The sequence below is a fragment of the Perca flavescens genome, chromosome 6 (genome assembly GCF_004354835.1).
Source record: "Perca flavescens isolate YP-PL-M2 chromosome 6, PFLA_1.0, whole genome shotgun sequence".
NCBI lineage: Eukaryota > Metazoa > Chordata > Actinopteri > Perciformes > Percidae > Perca > Perca flavescens.
Genome location: NC_041336.1, coordinates 9451958 through 9471314, shown reverse-complemented (window position 1 = coordinate 9471314; position 19357 = coordinate 9451958). Strand labels below are relative to the sequence as shown.

The following is a 19357-nucleotide window of genomic DNA, read 5'->3' as shown; positions in this document are numbered from 1 at the left end:
AACGTAAAATAAAGCCAGACTAGAGCACCACTTACCGTGCTCCATGGCTGCAACACAACAAGCACCTGGCTGCTACGGAAACCCAAACTTGCGCATGTTAAATTAGGAAGTGATGATCGGATTTCAAACCAAATCCTCCAAACGATTCCAAAACGATTCCAATACAGAAACGATTCCGATGGAATCGTAATTTTTGAAACGATTCCGATTAGGAATCGGTTCTCGATGCCCAACCCTATTTACATGTGAAAATATGTTGGCCCTATGAAGGCTAAAAGTCTTGCTTTTTTAAATGGAGTCTGGTGGGTTTAGCGCTAGCGACTTCAGAGCTGTTTCTGGTTAAACCAAAAGGTCTCAAAGAGGTTTTAAAGGTCTATCTCTGAAGGGATCATTTCCATAATGTTGTCAGACACTTAGAATATTAATCTGAGCCTGTCAGTGGCAAAACAAGCACTTTTGTGAAGGTAAATACAAGCTGGACAATTGCCCTATTAACTTACATTGTAGCTTGTTTCTCCGCTGCCGACTACAGTGATCTCGCTTAAAACTGGACCAATGTCAAAGATTGTTGTTCCCATCAGTCACTTAGACACAAACACATAGGAAAATAGGGTCCAGGTTGACAAAAACTGTAGTTAACCTGTAAGTTTGCGAAACTTTTTGTGTTTGTTTGTTTTTCCCCAGGCTGGGAGGATTCAATGAAAGATGCTACGGAGTTGCATGATGGGAAGTGTAGGATTATGGATTTCTGGAGCTTAGCTTCAAGTCAGGGCTCTTGAAAGTCCCCACACTTTGGAAGTGCAGTACTTAATATTGGGAGTAGTCCTTTAAGTTTGCATTAATTGATAAAGAGAGGTACTGTCTCATCAGTTCACAAGTCACGCTGGGGGGTTCTGTTGGTTTCTGCTTCCCTTCATGCCTGCAGAAGCTGTCCCACCAGGGCGGGGCTCCTCTCCCGGATCAGGGCTGACGTGATCTCGGCGACCCTCAACACTGACTTCTCCCATCGCTCGGTGTCCTGAGAGACAGAGACAGAGAGAGAGGGGGAGAGAGAGAGAGAGAGAGAGAGAGAGAGAGAGAGAGAGAGAGAGAGAGAGAGAGAGAGGGGAAGAGGAGGAGAGTCAGGGATGTCATTTGTTAAACAACGTGAAATTACAGACAGACACTGGTCATGTGAGCTCAGTAGTAGAAGAGCCTGCAATAACAAACTAAGACATCCCCACTGGAGTCCGGATCGGGCCGCATTTTTCTGTCCGAGCCCGGCCCGAGCCTGACAGGCATTAACATATTTATGTCTGAACCCGACACAGTTAAAATCTCATTTTTTCCTCATATTAATGACACATGTACGTTTGTTTGTGTGGAAATTCCGCTTTTATTAAACAACTGTATGAAGGCATTCGGAAATGTCAACAGATGAGCGCACGGGGCAACAAGCACAGATTATAAGCTGTTTTAAATAAAAGTTGTTCAATGCCTTATCGCGCTGATGTGACCGAGCCCGACCAGAAGCCGAACATCATTTCTAAATATTTGTCCAAACCGTAGGGGTCGGGTATCCATCCTCTAATCCCCACGCAGATTCACATTCGTTCGCGTTTATCTTTCCTCCCACTGGTCACCCCTGTGTCTGAGTCATCCGAATGTTTGTGCACCAGCGGGACTGCCAGCAGCATCCAGTTAGCGTTAGCAGCCAGTTCAAATCAGCGGGAAACAAAGTTAAACCACGTTGTTCTACTTGTAGTAGTAGTAGTAGTAGTAGTAGTAGTAGTAGTAGTGGTAGCAAAAGTAAGGAACAGGGATCTCATTTATAAATGTGGCGTACGCACAAAACGGGGCTGAAAATGTGCGTACGCCACTTCCCACGCAAAGTTTGTGATTTCTAAAAAAAAACTTGACGGGAGAATGTGCGGTCCTCCACGCAAACTCTGACCCATGCGTACGCACATTTTGGAGACAAAATAGGAATTGGCGACGCAGATGGTGAGGTGGTGAACTGAAGTCAGACTGCAGAAAGTACATGTAGGAATAACGATTAGGCTACTCTTAATATGTTTAAGTATTAATGCCTCACGCACATTTCTTCACACCATATCATGAAGATTGTACAGAGTGATAATTGAGTGATAATTGAGTGATAATTGTTCCATAAACACCTTCAACTCAAATCTTAAATAGAAATGTATTCTTAATATTTAATCGGTGCTGTCTCACCGTCACATTGTCCGATACGGAGCGCAGGAGGAGGAGATGGCCCGACTGCATGGAATACAGGATATCATCAAATACCCTAGCATTAGATAATGGCAGAACACAGTGTAAATAACTAAATATCTGTCTTTAAAACTGTGCATATATCATCAAATGTCAAAGTCTGGAAATACAGCCGTTAAGCTCTCGCGCAATCGTTACGCTCTATGTCCTCGTTATCGGTCCGAACTTTAATACTGTTAGTGACAAAACCTGCATGAAGAAAAGTGTGTTTGCCTATTACACTTTCTTTCGTCTTCAAATTGTATCTCGGGGTGGGGGATACCACTAGTTGATGCTGTGATTTTAGGTGTTAATCACTAATTGTTGTAGGCTAAACATATAAATACTGCAGTGAACCAGTGCGTAATGCTGCATGATGGCCCTGCAGGAGGACAGCAATGGAAGAATCAGGAAAAAAAGAGACTTCAGGGACCATGACGATGACTTGCTCATATGCCGATTTAAATTCCCTCATGTAGCTGTAATAGTAATATAGCTGCGCTCTTGGATCTATGTACTGCATTGGGTCCAGTAGAGAGGGCAACGCGCCGGAACCGTGCCATCCCGGTCCAAATATAGGTCCTCGCCACTCTGGGTGAAACCGGCTGTTTCCAGAGGGAAATGTCAGACAGCTAAGTGTTTTTTTAAAATAAATATTATACATAATCTTCAACTTCATCAATAAGGCTTGTTTGAATATAATATATAGTTCTGTTAAATCTTATTATATACGTCTGGTATATCGAGGTTTCTTTTTTGTTTGTTTGTTTGTTTTCTCTGCCAGTCGTCATGATTCGGCATGTTTCGGTGTAACAAAGAACAGCTGCCAGGGTCATTAACATACTGATCAGCATTCACGAGGTGCTTTACATTGACTATTTATGGTTAAAAATGGGCGTGTACAGGGCGGGATAAGAGGTTGATCCATGTACGCACACTTGTAGTCAATCTGTGATTTAAAAAGGGAACATTGCTTACAGGTGTGTGTACGCACGGTTTTATAAATCTGACTTTTTTTCGGCGTACGCCAATTTGGGCTTTTGGGCGTACGTACACTTATAGTAAGGATCCTACGCACAGTTTTATAAATGAGACCCCTGGCCTGTTAGGAACGAGTTACACCACTGATGGTTTACAGTGGTGGAAGAAAGACTTAAGACCTTTTACTTCAATAAAAGGCATTACCACAGTGTTGTCACAGGTAAATAAAAAATCCTGCATTTAAACTTCTACTTGAGTAAAAGTATTAGCACACAACTATACTTAGAGTACCAAAAGTAAAATGTACTCGCAGAATGGCCCATTTCAGAATCATTTATATAATAATACTTGATAATAATTAGTGATGCATTATTGTGTTCATCACTTCAATGTTGCAGCTGGAAAAGGGACATTTTAACTACTACCTATAATCATGTATTAGTTAATTCATATTTTATATTAATAATTTAAATTCTGCAAAGTAACCTTAATAGATGTAGTGGAGTAAAAAGTGCAGTTACTTGCCTCTGAAGTGTAGTGGAGTACAAGTATAAAGAAGCAGAAAATGGAAATACCCAAGAACCTTTGAAATTGTACTTAAGTACATTATTTAAACCGTCCAGTACATGTTCTTAATTACTTTCAACCGCCGATGGTTTGGCTTCACTCTGAGCTACACGGACATCTCTGAGAAACAGTAGGAAAGGAAGAAAAGGAAAGGAAAAGGAAGTGGGCAAGGTTCCAGATTTAGCACCAGCTGCCTCTTTACAAATGACGACACTCAGGAAAATATCCTGGATTCGGATGTTGCCACAAAGATGCTCCTGATGGGAGGAAAGTCCCGTGCCATTCGGCTGTGAGGTCAAATAAACGCAGAACGCACTGAATTCACCACACGTCATTTGATTGTAAGAATCACAAAATCTGGTGGCGGATTTTTTTCGTGACTCCCATGTGTCTTTACAGACGGGAGCAATTTTCCGAAGGAGAAAAGAAAAAAAAAAAAACGCCACAGAATTAACTTTCTTTTTCCACAAATTTGTGTAAATGTCGAGTCCTCTGAAGCTTGTGAACCAATAAGGCCTACTCTGAGATTTATGGTGCATGATATTGGACAGAACTACGCTCAACCACACGTAAAACAAAAGGAGACCATACATTCTCTCATTCTCTCAGTCTGTTTCTTTTATGGGCTAACTCCACTGTTGTGGTTGTTTTGCTTTCGTGATTCCCCTCTTATGTATCTCTTTCTTCTTCTTTTTATTCTCTGCAGACCGCCTGCACAATACACTTTTAATGGTTTTCACTCCCCTGACTCCGTTCCTTAGGCTACAACGACTCCCTACTTTGATTTAGTTTCTTGATGAGGCCTTAGAATGACCCGTTTTCCATCTTTCAAAGGCCCTGCAGTTCAAGGAGCTTTACTTATTTTTACTTGTTACTCACATAGATTTATGCTTCATGCTCTACCTGGACCTTTTCATAAATGGATCGTGGACTTTAATAAGGCTTTTGACAAAGCTTTTGATGTAGCAACATGCATGAAGTAAAAAATATAAAAGGTTTTCATTTCTTGAAACTTTTAAGCATACAGAGAACACAAAAAACAGGATGTATAACCACAGAGGAGAGAGAAAAGAAAGGCCTGGGATAGATTTGAGCTTCTGCCACTAGCACACATAAATTAGTTCTGCATTCAAATACCTAAAACAGCACACGTTCATGTAAAGTTAAAGGTAGGGATGCACCGAATACCGAATCTAACTCCCATCCTCAGTCCATTAACACAGTAAACACATTAATGAAGTAAACAACGTCCACAGCTTCTAAAATAGTTCAAATTTAACAACTTAATGTTGAATTCACACGCTCTTTTCACATCGTAGGATAGCGCCAGATGAGTGACAATTTTGTTTGGCAAATTTTCGCTAACCAGTGTATGGTGAAGGCATGTTGGGTGGGTGAAATTAGCAAGCTAACGTTAGCTAAGGAGCGGCAGCCGGCTGGTGGGGCGCTCCGCTCCCACTGTAGGGAGACTTATTTGCCGAGAGAAGGGCTGACAGCCCGGGAGAGGCGCTGTCTGGTTAACACCAGTTTTTAGTCCTTCCTTCGCCGTACCTGAGGTTGCTGGTTTGGTTGGTTTGGTGGAAAAAAATAAGTCTGTTTTGTTTTGTTTTACATCCCGGATCTTGTTATCACAGTTTTAGCAGAACTGATTGTTTGCTAAGCCCCACCCCCCTTAGTTACTGTTGCTACGCCTGTCAAGCTTTTAGTACTTGCATGGCACATAATGCAGTTAACGGTGGCGGATTTACCATTGAAATTCATAGTAATTTTTGAAAATGCACATACAATTATTCAAGTATGGCAAGTCTATTTTTTTGGGGAGGGGGGCATTTCAGCCTTTAATGGATAGAACAGCTCAGATATGATAGGGCAGAGAGAGGGGGAAGACATGCAGGAAACTGTCACAGGTCAGACTCGAACCCTGGACCTTCTGCGTCGAGGAACAAACATCTTTATGTGTGTGCCTACTCTACCAACTGAGCTAACCGGCCACACGGCAAGTCTATTTTGATGCGGGAAGACTGTGAACTTTGATGGATGTTTTCAATGGACAGTTTGGGGAATCATTTAATGTCCGTCCCTGTTAAAACGTGTAACTAATGACATTAATGATGGCTCTGTTCCGTTTGGGTGTTTCAGTAAGCCATGACAGTGAGCCAGGATGGACAACACCGGGGGCATAGAACAGCACCACCCGACTGGAATGAAGCCTTTAATACTTGGGCTTTTCCTGCAATGAGATGTCAAAACGTCCGCTGTGAAAAACGCCTTTTACTTTGGCGAGTACAATGTTATCAAAACAGACAAAAACGATAATGGCCAAGCCACCGAAAACTGGATCCAAGCTGTAATAAATGGCAATTATCCTTTAACAGGTCTGGATCTGACTTGTATTATTTTAACAACCAATCTGACACTTTCTCTTCTTAGGTCTAGAACCAATTTCATCAGCCAGCACACAAAGGGCAGGTTTGCTTAGAGAGAGAGAAGAAAAAAAACATTTAAGAGGGCTTTTCACAAAGCTTTTAATGTCCTAACATCCACAGAGAGGAACATAAAAATATATTAAAAATATATCCCGCTAAAATGACAGCGATGATTTGTGATCTGGAACATCCTATTTAACATGTCTTCAGATCTGGCTTCCAAAAGCATTTCGAATTACAACTGTGGGAAAGCAGTTTAACACATTTGGAGCTGAGTGTTAGATCAACAGGAGAAAAATAAGCTTTCTCTGACTCTGTGATTTCTCCTTCTTATAGCCTAGCTCCACCGGCCAGCTCCTAACAGCGCAGTTTGTGCAGAAATTGGACGGGAATGTGACGAGGTGTGAGAGCGATGAGCGTGGAATCGGGCCTGACCGTGGTTAATGGGAGCAAGAGACCCGGGATCCAGAACTCCCGAAGCACTCCTCCCTAATCAGAACCAGCGGAGGGGGGAGTCAGATGACATGGATTTTCCACACCAAACCGACCGAAGGGGGAACTGGAGTACAGATCAGCGACTCCAGCCTCCTGATTGATTAAAGCAACACGGAGGAATGAAAAAAAGAAAATGATGGAATCAAAATATGATAGCTTTGAATGAGCTCCAGAGGCATTCTGTGTCCCCTTCTACAATCTTTTCTTAACATGCTTTTAGATCTAAAATTGGCAAAATCTTCGAAGAATCAAAAGGAAATGGCTTTTCCGTTTTTCTTTACGATGTACCCAAGTCATTGTTCCGTAGCTTAATCACTGGTACGAGGCGACGAGGGGATGGGCCAGTACATCTGTAAGCAGTCATGCGTGAGCACAATGTTGGCCACACATCCTCAGGAATATGCATAGGTTCATCCACTGAAATAAAATGTATAATCAGTGTTACTTCCTTGGGTTCATTCATGAGATCAGTCAGGAGCTCTGAGTGAGAAATCAAAGTGTTGTAGTGAAATCTAATTGCATCTTTTCATTGTTTACAGCATGAGCAATCAGATCAAAGCATTGCTCCGATTGGTATCTAAAAGCAATTACATCTTCGCACGGAAAGTATTTGAGATGTTACATGTGTTCGGAGGAGCTAAAAAGGCCACGGGGGATGATAAATGCGATGAGCGCGATCGTCGGTCGATTACCACCCAAGTGCAATTGATGAGGACGATGGTAAAGTCCTGAGATCTCAGGGTGCATCGGGCATATTGAAGACAGCTACAGCCATCAAACCACAACTAATGACTCTATTATAGAGGTCTGTTTTCTTATAGGCAGAACAAAAAAAAAGAGAAAAATAAGAAAAAGCAAAAAGCAAGTCGAGATCACCAAGGAGGATCAAAGTTTTAAGGCTGTCTAAGCCGTAGCGCCAAATTATTTCCACTCCAGATATGCAGCCTTTGAAATATGAATCATGCTTCATAAAACAGCATTATTAAATCAAGTAGTTGCTTGCACAGTGGAACACAAATACGACTTGAGCTCTTCATTGACTCGTGGCACAGCTTTAAGTAGTCACAACTGTCACTCAGGCTTTAAATGTGGTCGAGACAAAAGCACGACAAAGGGGTAGAATTTCTGAACAGCAAACAAACTCCGAGGCTTCGGAGATATTTGCATATCTAACTGCTTTCAGGCTGAAATCTATAGGACTTCAGTGTGAGGAAGCAAGTGAACTGATTGATCGGCGCTCAGGAAAGAGTTCACTCCAGTAAGTCTTGACAGACGAGAGCTGGTGCCTCTCCTGACCCGTTGGCGGGTGCGGCGCTCCATTCAGCCCGGGTCTCCTCTTTCCACCGAGGACCATCCCGGAGGAATAAAGCAGCTCTCTAATGAGCCGCTCGCTGGCTCATTTTTATGGGCACACAAACATCCATGAGAGGGAATACATGTGTTGGGACACACAAGAGAGTGCGCACGCATACGGAAGACGGACTGGGTAGACACTTCATCGGGTGTTCAAACTCGTACATGTGCACCCAGGAATGTGATCCAGGAGGGATTTGCATGTCTCCAGATCATCATTATAAGCAGCGCTGTCTATGTCCTCCAGCGTTTTCCACTGTGTCTGTCCCAGTGTCTCTTCCAGCAGAATATGGAAATGTAGAAACCAGTTCGCGAGCGCTCGAGAATAGTTCTCACTGTGGCAGCGCGGAGACAAACAGAGCTGGAGTAGAGGCGTAACTGAGCCTTTAAGATGGAAACCACAAGCAGATTAGTCTGATTGACAGAGCTATTTGAGCTAATAGGTGCTCCTCACCTGTTTACGGTGTGGAATTAATCTTCATACTTTCCAAAGACAGAAATGTCTTCATGTGCCAAAGTCTAAGTGCAGTCGCAGGCGGGTATTTTATTCTATTCTTTTCTAAAAGTGCTGGTTTTTGAGATTATTAGACATAAGGGGACCTCACTTTCCACTTCATAATGATTAAATATCACAAATCCTCGCTTAAAGAATCTCCCAGCCAAACGTATCATCATTTATTCACATTAGTGGAAGGACTATCACCGGTAATGCATGCCATGTTAAATGGGAAAGTGACACATTTACATTCTGAAACACAGCACTTTTTTTTTCCCCCACTGACAGCAGAGACTCTGCTACATCGATTACTGACGCGTCCAATCCTCTAGTGGCCTAGAAGACATTTATATAGTTTCTCTTGACAGATTTTACATTTAAAAATAGAGACGGTTAGCAAACAATTTATGAACTGGTATCAAGGGGAAAATACCACTGGATACGAGTCATAGTTGGAGACATGTCTGGGGACTTTACGGGAGATTTTGTATTTGTACTTTGTGGACCAGGAACCTAGACTATAGTCCAAGAGACAAGTCACATTGTGAAATGAAGTGACAGCATTGTTTTAATACATAAACAATGCAATATATAATCATTTGACTGGGCAGTAACTGAAAGCAAAATGTTCTCAATCACTGCCATGTGTATGGATGCACAAACACATGCATCAGCCTTGTTATTCCAGACTGCGACCACACGTTTTTTTGGAATGGAACTTCAATCATTAGCTTCTATTTTTGCTTACTGTGATTTTGACAAGCCGTGAGGGGACAGGTCTTTGAAACGCAGAGCAAAGGGAGAACGGGGAAGAAACGGGGGAGGAAGGCATCAACGGACCACACAAAATGCAATCCCCAAACTCGCTCTACTCTTAAATGCCACAGATGCAATCAACCTTTCCATCGGAGAGGAGCGTGCAGCAGCAGCACTTCCGCCACACAAGAAGAGCCTGCTTTGAAGCTTAAAGGTTTCAGGCAATTAGGACCTTTAATGGTGACAATTTGTATGCCTCTGTCATTTTCCCGAGATCCCCAGCCCCGAGGACTGCTGCTGCTGCTGCTACTGAAGGCTTCCGCTTCTGTTCCCTTCATAAAATGCCAAGGGTGCTGGGTCCTAATTGAAAAACAGCTTATGTAAAAGCTTGGCGCAGAGCCCGAGCCAAGGGACCTGGAAAGAGTTGTTAGAGTCACACCAGCTACCATAACCAATGTGGCCAAGAACATTTAGAAAGATGTTATGGCCTCTTTTACTGCCACTGTATTTTTGCAATCCTAAGAGTTGCAGCAGCCACTTGAGGGCAGTATCATTACTAGCAATAAACAGCATTCTCCACTCTGGGAGTCTGAAAAGCTAAACCCACCTAACATGAACTTCACTGAGCATTAATCTGATTTCTGCTCTTTAATAGATGAAGTGATTTCTCAGAAAAACTCTCCCTAAATGACCTGCGTGTAGAATCCCAGTGATACAATACTGCTAAAAACACCCAGCGCTTTGGTCTGAGAGAGGATAGTGTTTCAGGGCTTCTGACAGCTCGTCCCCGAGTGGCTATTGTGGTCCTGCTGCCCTCCGCTCTGTGCATCTTTGAAGACAGGCAGTAGCTTGGGGCTAAACCACGAGGAGAGAAGAGGGTAACAGGTCCAATTACCGGCCAGTACAAAAGTCTGATTAGAGCCCCAATTTTTACACTGCTAAGGTGCTTCAGAGACTCATTTAATACGATGAAGAATGGTGGCAGAATGACTTTGGTAGACGTAGCACTACAAGAGTCCTGTTGCATTTAAATCTTTAAACTCCTTAACATTTAATTCCCCCCTTTTTATTTCCCCTAAAGCAGCTCTGAGGTTCAGGATTGGTTATTCCACTCTGTCTGACAGTATCATATAGATTTTTTACAGCTTTTCATCGAAGGAAATATTCAAACCCAAGACTCCACGTTTTTATGGCTGGAAATATTCAAGATGTCTCGCGCATCATTTTATACACATTTTCCCCCCAAATTCAATCTGACATGTTTGGTATCGTTGGAAACGTGCGCCGCTAAAATTTTAAATAAAGCGCTCTGTGGGTTTGGATAAAATTGGGCTGCACAGCATGAATTTGTAATGACTGAGTCACCAGCAGGTCAATGTGATGGAAAAAGAGAAGTAAACAAGTATGAGCAGCAATATATCCTGAAATATCACAAATTGTGAAGAAGAGTATTGCAGCTTTCCTATTTATTTATTTCTAGTGTTGAGGGGATTTCAGGTCAATTTGAACAAGAAGTAATATAGCGAGAACATACAGAAAGAAGGAAGAACAAAATGAACATGTACTTGTGGTGTTTCTTTAAAATATTACAAGTACTCAGTGAAAATAAGTGTTAAAAGTTGAATTTTGTTGCACAGTGAAAACCTTTTATTTCTAGTTTGGAGACTCATTAACTCATCTGATACAATGACTCAACTGGTGAAAGTAGGAATACAACAACACTACCGGTAAAATGTTCAGCAGGACATATTTGGTATCGTTTGAAATCTTTTGGTAGTTTTGTAAAGACCGAGGCAACGGTGTTCGATGAGCCGGATTAAAAAAGTAGATAAATATATCCTCAGATATCACAAGTAAAAGTACACATTTTCAAGAGCAGTGTTAAAGCGTAGCTTTTTTTTGCTGCTCGGTGGAAACTTTTATTTCTAGTCTTTGAAATGTTCATGCTTTCAGATCAGTTGAAAGTCCAAAGAGAAGAGAGAAAACCTCCACAAACTTAGTTCCAGTCATTTTTATTTTTATTGCCGAGCTTTGGATCTAAACAACCTTCAGAGTATACACCATGCTTACCCTGACAGTTCAGCCATTAATATAAAAATGAGCTTGGATCCCATCTAAAAGACTGAGAGCTGAAGTTGACAGAGAAATGAGCATTATTTCGTACTTCTGGGAACGTGTTTTATTGAATTTCTGCGAGGTATTCAGTGTCATTGCCTGAATGTCTGTACTTTAGATACCCGTGTCGTTCCCACTCTGCCTCACTTCATCTGAAAGGGATCATAATGTAGGAAAGTGAATACGTCTGTATCCCAACCTACTTTTGTGAGTTCCCCTTAGACTTTCCAGCCATAGAAAAAGCTAACTTTTGTATAGATAACTGCTTTTCAGACTCCATTGAGAGAACAATTGCTGCCACACAACTCTTTCACGGTACACTGGTAAAGCTCTTTCAACGCGGGTTTCCAAAATATCCTGTCTAGGGGCGTCCATTGGGCAAACATAGCAGTTTGTTAGTCACGTCTAATGCACGACTTGTCTTTCTGCTCTTCAGAGAAGGCAAACCCTGCTAAGAATGGGACATCGAGGGGGTCTGTGTTTCCACTGAATCCCCTTACTAAGAACTTTTTCAAACAAGCTGTGGTGAGAGACGACTTTGTTTGAATTCAACTCACCGAAAGACATCCCTCAAAACAGTAAGCAGAACAATGGCTCCTTAGTTGAGGAGGTATGAAGGCATGGGTGGGATTTATGAACTGGGACATACCAAATCCCACATGCGGTGAGAGAGAGGCCCAAAAGCACACACACACACACACACACACACCCTCCGCGGATGCCTCATTTACTTATCACACTGTATCATTTACACCAAACCAAGGGAAGCCAAGCACAGTCTATATCCGAGGCCATCTTAGGTCAGGTGCAGGTGCAGGAATATTTCACAAAACAAGACATTTATTACAAGCTGGGTTTTCAGCAGCGCGCATCCTGGCCAAGGCTTAGTGCCCTCACTTCCATCCTTAATACAGTACAAGCACGAGATTGTAATCGCAGTAGGCCATGAGCCAAACATACAAACATAGGTGCCACACTGTGTTTTTGTACTGCTGTCAAAATATCGGTGTACCGCAGACTAAACATCAGGGGGATAAGGCCGGCCGTGTGACTTGACAGATGTAGTGTGGGAACAAGAAGGGACCGCTATGAGAAACCGTAAAGGATAATCATTTTCACATGACACTTCATGGCTGTGAGATTCATTTGAGGACATTAAATACAAAACCAAATTTCAGTTCTTGCACTTCTTGAATCCTACACTGAAATCGGGTTATTTATAACTTTATAAACCTTCAGTTGGGGTTTCCATTGGAGCAGGAAATTAGATTTTGGCATTGGGGCCCAAATCCCCAAACTCACCAGCCGTTTCACCTCCAGACAACTTGGTTGGTCATTAACTCCACTAAAGTTATGTATGTCAGTCTGATTCAGTCCTGTTTAAATTTTCCAAAATGTTGTGGAAGGTTCGGCCATGAGCCAACAAACAACAGCTGGATTTATGGTTGTGTGTTAAGGGCCTTCAGCATAGCTATACATGCGCAGGCTCTGAGGTTACATTGTGGCCTACACTGCAGCTGATGTTTACCTCCTCGATTTTTTTTTACTACATGTCAAGGCAAGAGGAGCTACAGAGATACCACATGCAGAGCTGCTGGTGTTTTCGGTTTCTGTTGCTCGGGGGTTGATTGTTGAGAGTAAAGATAACATTAAGGAAGTTGAAGAAAGGTAAAAGTTATCTTTCCCTTTTGAGTAGCACATATTTAACAAAGACGAAACAGTTACAGTTAGACGTGACCCCATCACGTACAATACATCCATCTGGCTTTGCGGGGGTCGCGTCAGTGGTTGAAATCCAGCGCTGAACTATAACTCAAAGTTCTCTACAGCGGTCTAACCCCTTTTCCTTGCACAACTGCTGGATGCTTGCGATATCATATAAGAATCGTGGGATAACATCGCACGAAAATCCATCTGGTCAGGCTTCAAGTAACGTGTTTGTGTCCGGCCAATCGGCATCCTGTCAGGAGCTGCTGGCAGCTACGGCCGTGGTTTAGGTGTGTGTGACAACACGGAGAGGCAACTGTTAGTTCAAAACTACTGCTGCAATAGCATCAGTTATATCCAAACTGGAGAGTATTTCTTCATTACCAATTTATGTTTTGGTTTGTAACCTGTGGACTCCGCAAATTTCCTATAATCACATTTAGTGAGTTCCAAATCCTTTCAGTGTGGCACATTTAAATTACCGTTTGATGGCACATTCACGTATCAAGTGTGACTGATAAACTGTGCAATAATAATGAGACTGTGCAATACTGCAATACTGTAAATACATTAAACTATTTATTCTCTTTACTTATATTTATTTAGAGTTTGTTTATCTTTAGTGTCTTGTACTTTTCCCCCTATCCCTTGCTGCTGCAACACTGTGAATTTCCCCATTGTGGGATTAATAAAGGACTTTGAATCTTGAATCTATATTGCAATATTTGATTGGCCTATAGGTGGATCTACAGCAACAGAATTAATTATGTGAAATCTTGTACAAGTCATACTTTTTGTCTGGTCGTAATCCAAATGTTAAGTTTCTATTGGCTGCCAGGCTGGGGCGGAGAAGAAGATTGTTTTTCCTGACTCGTTGTGACCTTCAGTCGGGCAGTTATGCGGTTAGTTTTCTAGCTTTCAAATGCTCAAGCAAAACCTAGCTCTGTTATAATCCTAGACGTAGTATCAAGTTTTCCCAGGGTTGGTTATGCCGTGACATTATACAAAGCCCTAATATATCTGTAAAGGATTTAGGTAGTGTCCTAAGCATCAGTATGTACAGTAGATGATACAGATTTAGAAGTGACTGGAGGAGCAGATACATTAACCAGCCTTAGCTTAAGTTTTACCAGCATTTTTGGGGCATCTGGTGGTGTTTTCCCTGGTCTAAATACACTGTGTGCTAATCCGCAGCTATTTTCCACCACACCCAACCAGACGAGCATTGGTGTACCAAGAAGTCCCTGCAAATAAAAGCACAAGCAGAGCAGGAAGGTGAGCGCCGCAAAAACAATCTTTGGTGAGGCCTGTTAAATGAAAGCATAATCCCTGCAGAGCTGTGCTCACCCACGACACGACTGAAGAGCTGCAAGGAAAACTCAAACCAGGACTACTGTGGGTGGTCAGAAACTGCTCAAAACCAAGTGGCAAAACAAACATACACACGCATGTTTTGCCCATACTCTGAGTGATTGAATGTTTACAAACTAATTGTGAAGAGCTGTCTTGCATTAATCCGCCATAAGAACATACCGTCTGTTTGGAACACTAATTCTCTCTTGGAATGTCACTTTCCAAATTGTCTGTAAGAGCCAGAGTCAAGTCGTATCAGACAAACAGCGCGCTCGCTGGTCTTTTTAATCTAAGAAATCAAAGCTGAGTAAACACCGCTTTGGTATGTCTAATTCCTTGAGCCAAACTCAAGCGGTCAAGTTTCACACATACCGACGCACATCTGGAGCGCTCTCAGCATGGAAGATCGAGCCTGATATCCTGCACATGTTGCCGCAGCGCGAGTCTCTCCCAAGGCTCTGACCCTAACACTCTACAAATACATCACTAAGAAGGGGAGCAATCCCCGGGCTTCTGTCTTTATGGAGATGTCAGGATTCCACAGAAGGGAGCCAAGTGCTCTCGTCCACATTTCCAGGGGGGATCTTAGATAAAGTTTAAAGACATAATTGACAGAACAAAGACAAGTACTTCGGCAAACAGCAGGGAAAAACTGTGTGAAGGGACAGGGGGGATTGTTGGACACTAAGTGCATGCAATTTTAGTAATCACGTAGAGCTGGGCAATATATCGATATTATATCGATATCGTGATATGAGACTAGAAATCGTCTTAGATTTTGGATATCATAATATGACATAAATGTTTTTTTTACTGGTTTTAAAGGCTGCATTACAGTAAAGTGATGTTATTTTATGAACTTACCAGACTGTTCTAGCTGTTCTATTATTTGCCTTTGCCCACTTATATTAGTCATTATATCCACATTACTGATGATTATTCCCCAAAAATCTCATTGTGTGAATATTTTGTGAAAGCACCAATAGTTAACACTACAATTTTGGTATTTGGTCAAAAATATCGTGATATTTGATTTTCTCCATATCACCCAGCCCTATAATCACGTGTCCAGTAATAGAAATAACTCCTCATTTTTAGACACTGGAATGACAATATTCTCCCAGAGCACATTAAAGGTCCCAACGCTCTTTTATCACAGAAAATATAACACTGGTCACTTATTCATCTCAGGACAACGAGAGAGAGAGAGAGGTCGGGAGTGTGCTGAGACAGCAGAGACGCCAGCCATCCCTGATCTCCCTTGACCCCCGCGCCAGGGTGTGAACACAAAGGTGTCCCAGCAAGAGCCTCAGCTTGTGTAGGGTTTCACCGGTCTGCCACATAGGACCTGAACAGAATAAGCTGCATGTGTCGCCAACAGTTTGAGAGAAATTGTGGACAAAGACCTCTGGAGAAATCATTTTCCCTTGGCACTTCATTTAGAAATTTCTCCAGGAGTGGGTAATTCCTTTTAAGGGAATCAACTAAAAGGACAAGCTTTCAGTTAGGTTACTTTGCAGTGAAACCTGATTGTTTATGACTTTTTAAACTCTGACATCACTTTAAGACACTGTTAGCCATGCTAGCTCGGGCTATGGGTTTAGTTCAACAGTTGGGTTCAAACTGAAACATGCCAACAACTACAGTATTCCACGGATTGCTCAGTCCTAGAAAAATGCGGAGTTTTTTGATTGTTGTGGGCAAAAATCCTTGATTACGCAGCACGTTTTCTTAAAAAATGCAAAGGAATATATGCAATTTTATGCGATGAAATATGCGGGATATTTATGCAATTTTATGCGATGAAATTGCGGGAACTTGCAAAAACTGTGGTTTGATGGAAAAAAGAAAAAAAAGGGATTCCCCCAACACCCTGCTTTTCGATGATGTTCACTTTGCGTAATTACGTCACTTCATAACGTTCCCATGGCAACAGGGGAAAATGACTGCTCGTGTGAAGTAAACGCAACATTTTTCAACTTTCTGCTAAGATATATATGACTTTTTTGCAACGAAAATGCGGGGATTATGAAATCATGCAAGCCCCGCATATTTTGCGCGGAAATCTGCAATTTATGCGGCGAAAGTGCGGCGTTTTTGAAAAAAATGCAGCCCCCGCATAAATATGCGGACTTTGGCTGATTATGCATTGAATTATGCGATCGCATAATCACGTTTTTCTGGAGGGACTGATTGCTATGAAATGTTGTCCATACATTTACGGTCCCCATAGGATGAATCCTACTGACTTCAGTGATCCGCAGACTTCATGGAGCGCCACCAGCGAGTCAAAGTTTTCACTTAAACAGTGAAATATCTCTACATCTACAACAAGGTTTGGCACAAAATGTGGTACAGCCATCCGTGGTTCATGACTTTTTCTTTAGTGCCACCATTAGTTTGACGTCTGTGATTCTGAGTAAAATGTCTCGAAAATGGGACTGTGGATTTGCATGACATGTCATGTCCCCTTCAGGATTAGTTGTAATAACTTTGATGATCCCTTAACTTTCCTTCTAGCACCAGCAGGTCAAAATTGAAATGTGTTCAATACTTTGGTTTATGATCATGATATGATATCTGCAGAACTGACATTTCCATTAAACGCACCAGTACTTAGTAGTTTTGAGAGCAAATATTAGCATGCACACCAAACTAAGATGGTGAACATTGTCCACTGTCAACCTGCTTTACATCAACATGTTGTCAAGATCGTCATTGGGATCATGTTACAGGGTTCATACGCATTTTAACCAATACTTTTCCATGACTTTTTCATGACATTTTGGCAAATTTCAATGCAATGTGTTCCTGAAAATTATACAATAAGAATACAAATCTGTGTTAAAGTTTACCCTCAGAGGTTTAACTATAAAATGAATGTGGTTCATAGTGGGATTCGTAATATCGCTACCCGAATACAACATTGAGGTTAAGACGACGTGAAAATACATTTATTAATGACATATTATTATGCTGTGTTAAAAAAAATTCCATGACTTTTCCAAAACTTTCTGGTTCTTTTTAGGTTTCCAAAACCTTTCCAGGCCTGGAATTTGCATTTTTCAAATTCCATAACTTTTCCAGGTTTTTTTTCCAAAACGTATGCACACTGATGTTACCATCCTGGTGTGTTATTTCAAGTACAGCCTCAGAGGCTAGCGTAGCTTTCAACTCTCTGTCTGATCATTCTTTAATCAGAGGTTCACTGACTTTTTGGCTTGCAACGCCTTAAAATGAATCCGTGTCAGATGAATCAGATAAACCTATTTTACTTAAACTTTTCGCACAACCTTCCCGCCCCCGATTTATTTCCTGCAATGCTGTGCCTCCCCATTAAGACCACTCGTTTTTTGTTGGACAACTGTTGGATTAGCCTGAGAAAAGTGGGGAGTGTGCTGAAACCACAGAGGCGACAGTCTTCCCTGATCTCCCCTGACCCCGGCGAGGGTACAACTCCACAGAGTGTCACAGCAAGACCTTCGCTGGGTCGGGTTCGGTTTCACCTGTCTGCCTTTCAGACCTAGATCTGAACAGGTAGAGGAGAAAAGACCTATAGAGTCCTCTCTCCCCTCCCTGCTCTCCTTTCTCTCCCTCTCTTTTCTTCCCGGTCGGGCTAATCTGTTCTCAGGTTTAGGATTCCCGGCCGGGGCTCTTTTGTGGAGGAGGAAATATGGGGTTGGGTAAACATCAGGGTTCTCACTGCAGGTATTACAACACCCATATATCACCGTGACAACTCCCTTTTCAGCGGATGACAAGTCGCCAGGACCCTGTGCGAGGAGGGATCCAATGACACTTCCTATCGCCACTGCAGACACTGATAGCGCATACCGTCACCGTTTTCACAACATCGGGTCCGTTTAGGAGGATCCGGTGTCCGCGTATACCTCAGCCAACATCTTTAGGTCTGATGTTTTCACACATTATCGCACCTGATGTTTGGCTTGTGGGCATCTTCAGAGGTAACAAAACAAACGGAAAAAGGCTCTAGAGAAGCGCTTTGATCACGTTCCTTTCAGAGAGACCGCTGTTCATTGTCCGTGACTCCATTTCACTCTCTCCTCTCGACGAAGCCAAGTGGCACGCCTGGCGACACGCTGCTGGATGCATTGTGTGGCGTCCCAGCGTTTCAGTGTTGCCATGAATAATGTGAAACCAGTCAGGCCTCGTTTGTGAGAATCCACTTTTTTTTTTTTTTTTTTTTTCCAACAAAGGCTAATCAGTATCGTTTTCCCAACCTCTCTGGGACGATCACCATTCCATGTGCTCATGTGTTTTAACTGTCAGAGGTTAAAATTCAATTAGGCTAATGGCCGTACTTTTCCAAAGAGGTGGGCGCGTCAAGTATTTCCTCAGAGTGAGACATAACGCTTAAATGCTCTCTACTGTTGTTCTTCTCACTGGTGTGCAGTTGACAACAGTCATGTCAGAGAATGAAATCATTTAGGCAGGAACAAAAGGGACTATCTTTATGGTGGACTATCTTTAACAAGATTTTGTATAAAAATTTGGAGAAGACAGAAAGTATTGATGTCATACCTTGTTTTACTGCCACTGGCAACTTGAAGGAACCATAAAATATCGAAACTTGGGTTCGTAATTAAAACTTTGACCTAGTTTATAAGAACTGCAAACATCCCTGGTCTACAGCAGTTGCAATCAAAAATATATCATTCATCAACAGTATTGCTTTAGAACATGTGTTACATTTTTATTCATACAATGTTTTATTTATCAGTATTTGAAGTATTAGTTTTGAGAGTAGTGATGATATATATTATGTCAGACACCGTTTATACCCAATCTCAGAAAGAAAGTGCAGCATACACAAAACGTAATTTAATTGAAACAT

General features: G+C 42.0%; 1 protein-coding gene across 2 annotated transcripts in view; it reads right to left on the bottom strand.

The window, feature by feature from the left end:
* Positions 1–453: 453 nt before the first annotated feature.
* The window catches only part of crppa (CDP-L-ribitol pyrophosphorylase A), a 54442-nt gene continuing 35538 nt past the window's right edge, over positions 454–19357 (bottom strand). For both annotated transcript variants that reach the window (XM_028581397.1, XM_028581398.1), the window contains 2 exons: positions 901–1018; positions 454–727 (listed from right to left, as the gene is read on the bottom strand). In XM_028581397.1, the coding sequence (XP_028437198.1) occupies positions 914–1018 (105 nt within the window). In that variant the 3' untranslated portion in view covers positions 454–727; positions 901–913. The remainder of the gene's footprint in view (positions 728–900; positions 1019–19357) is intronic.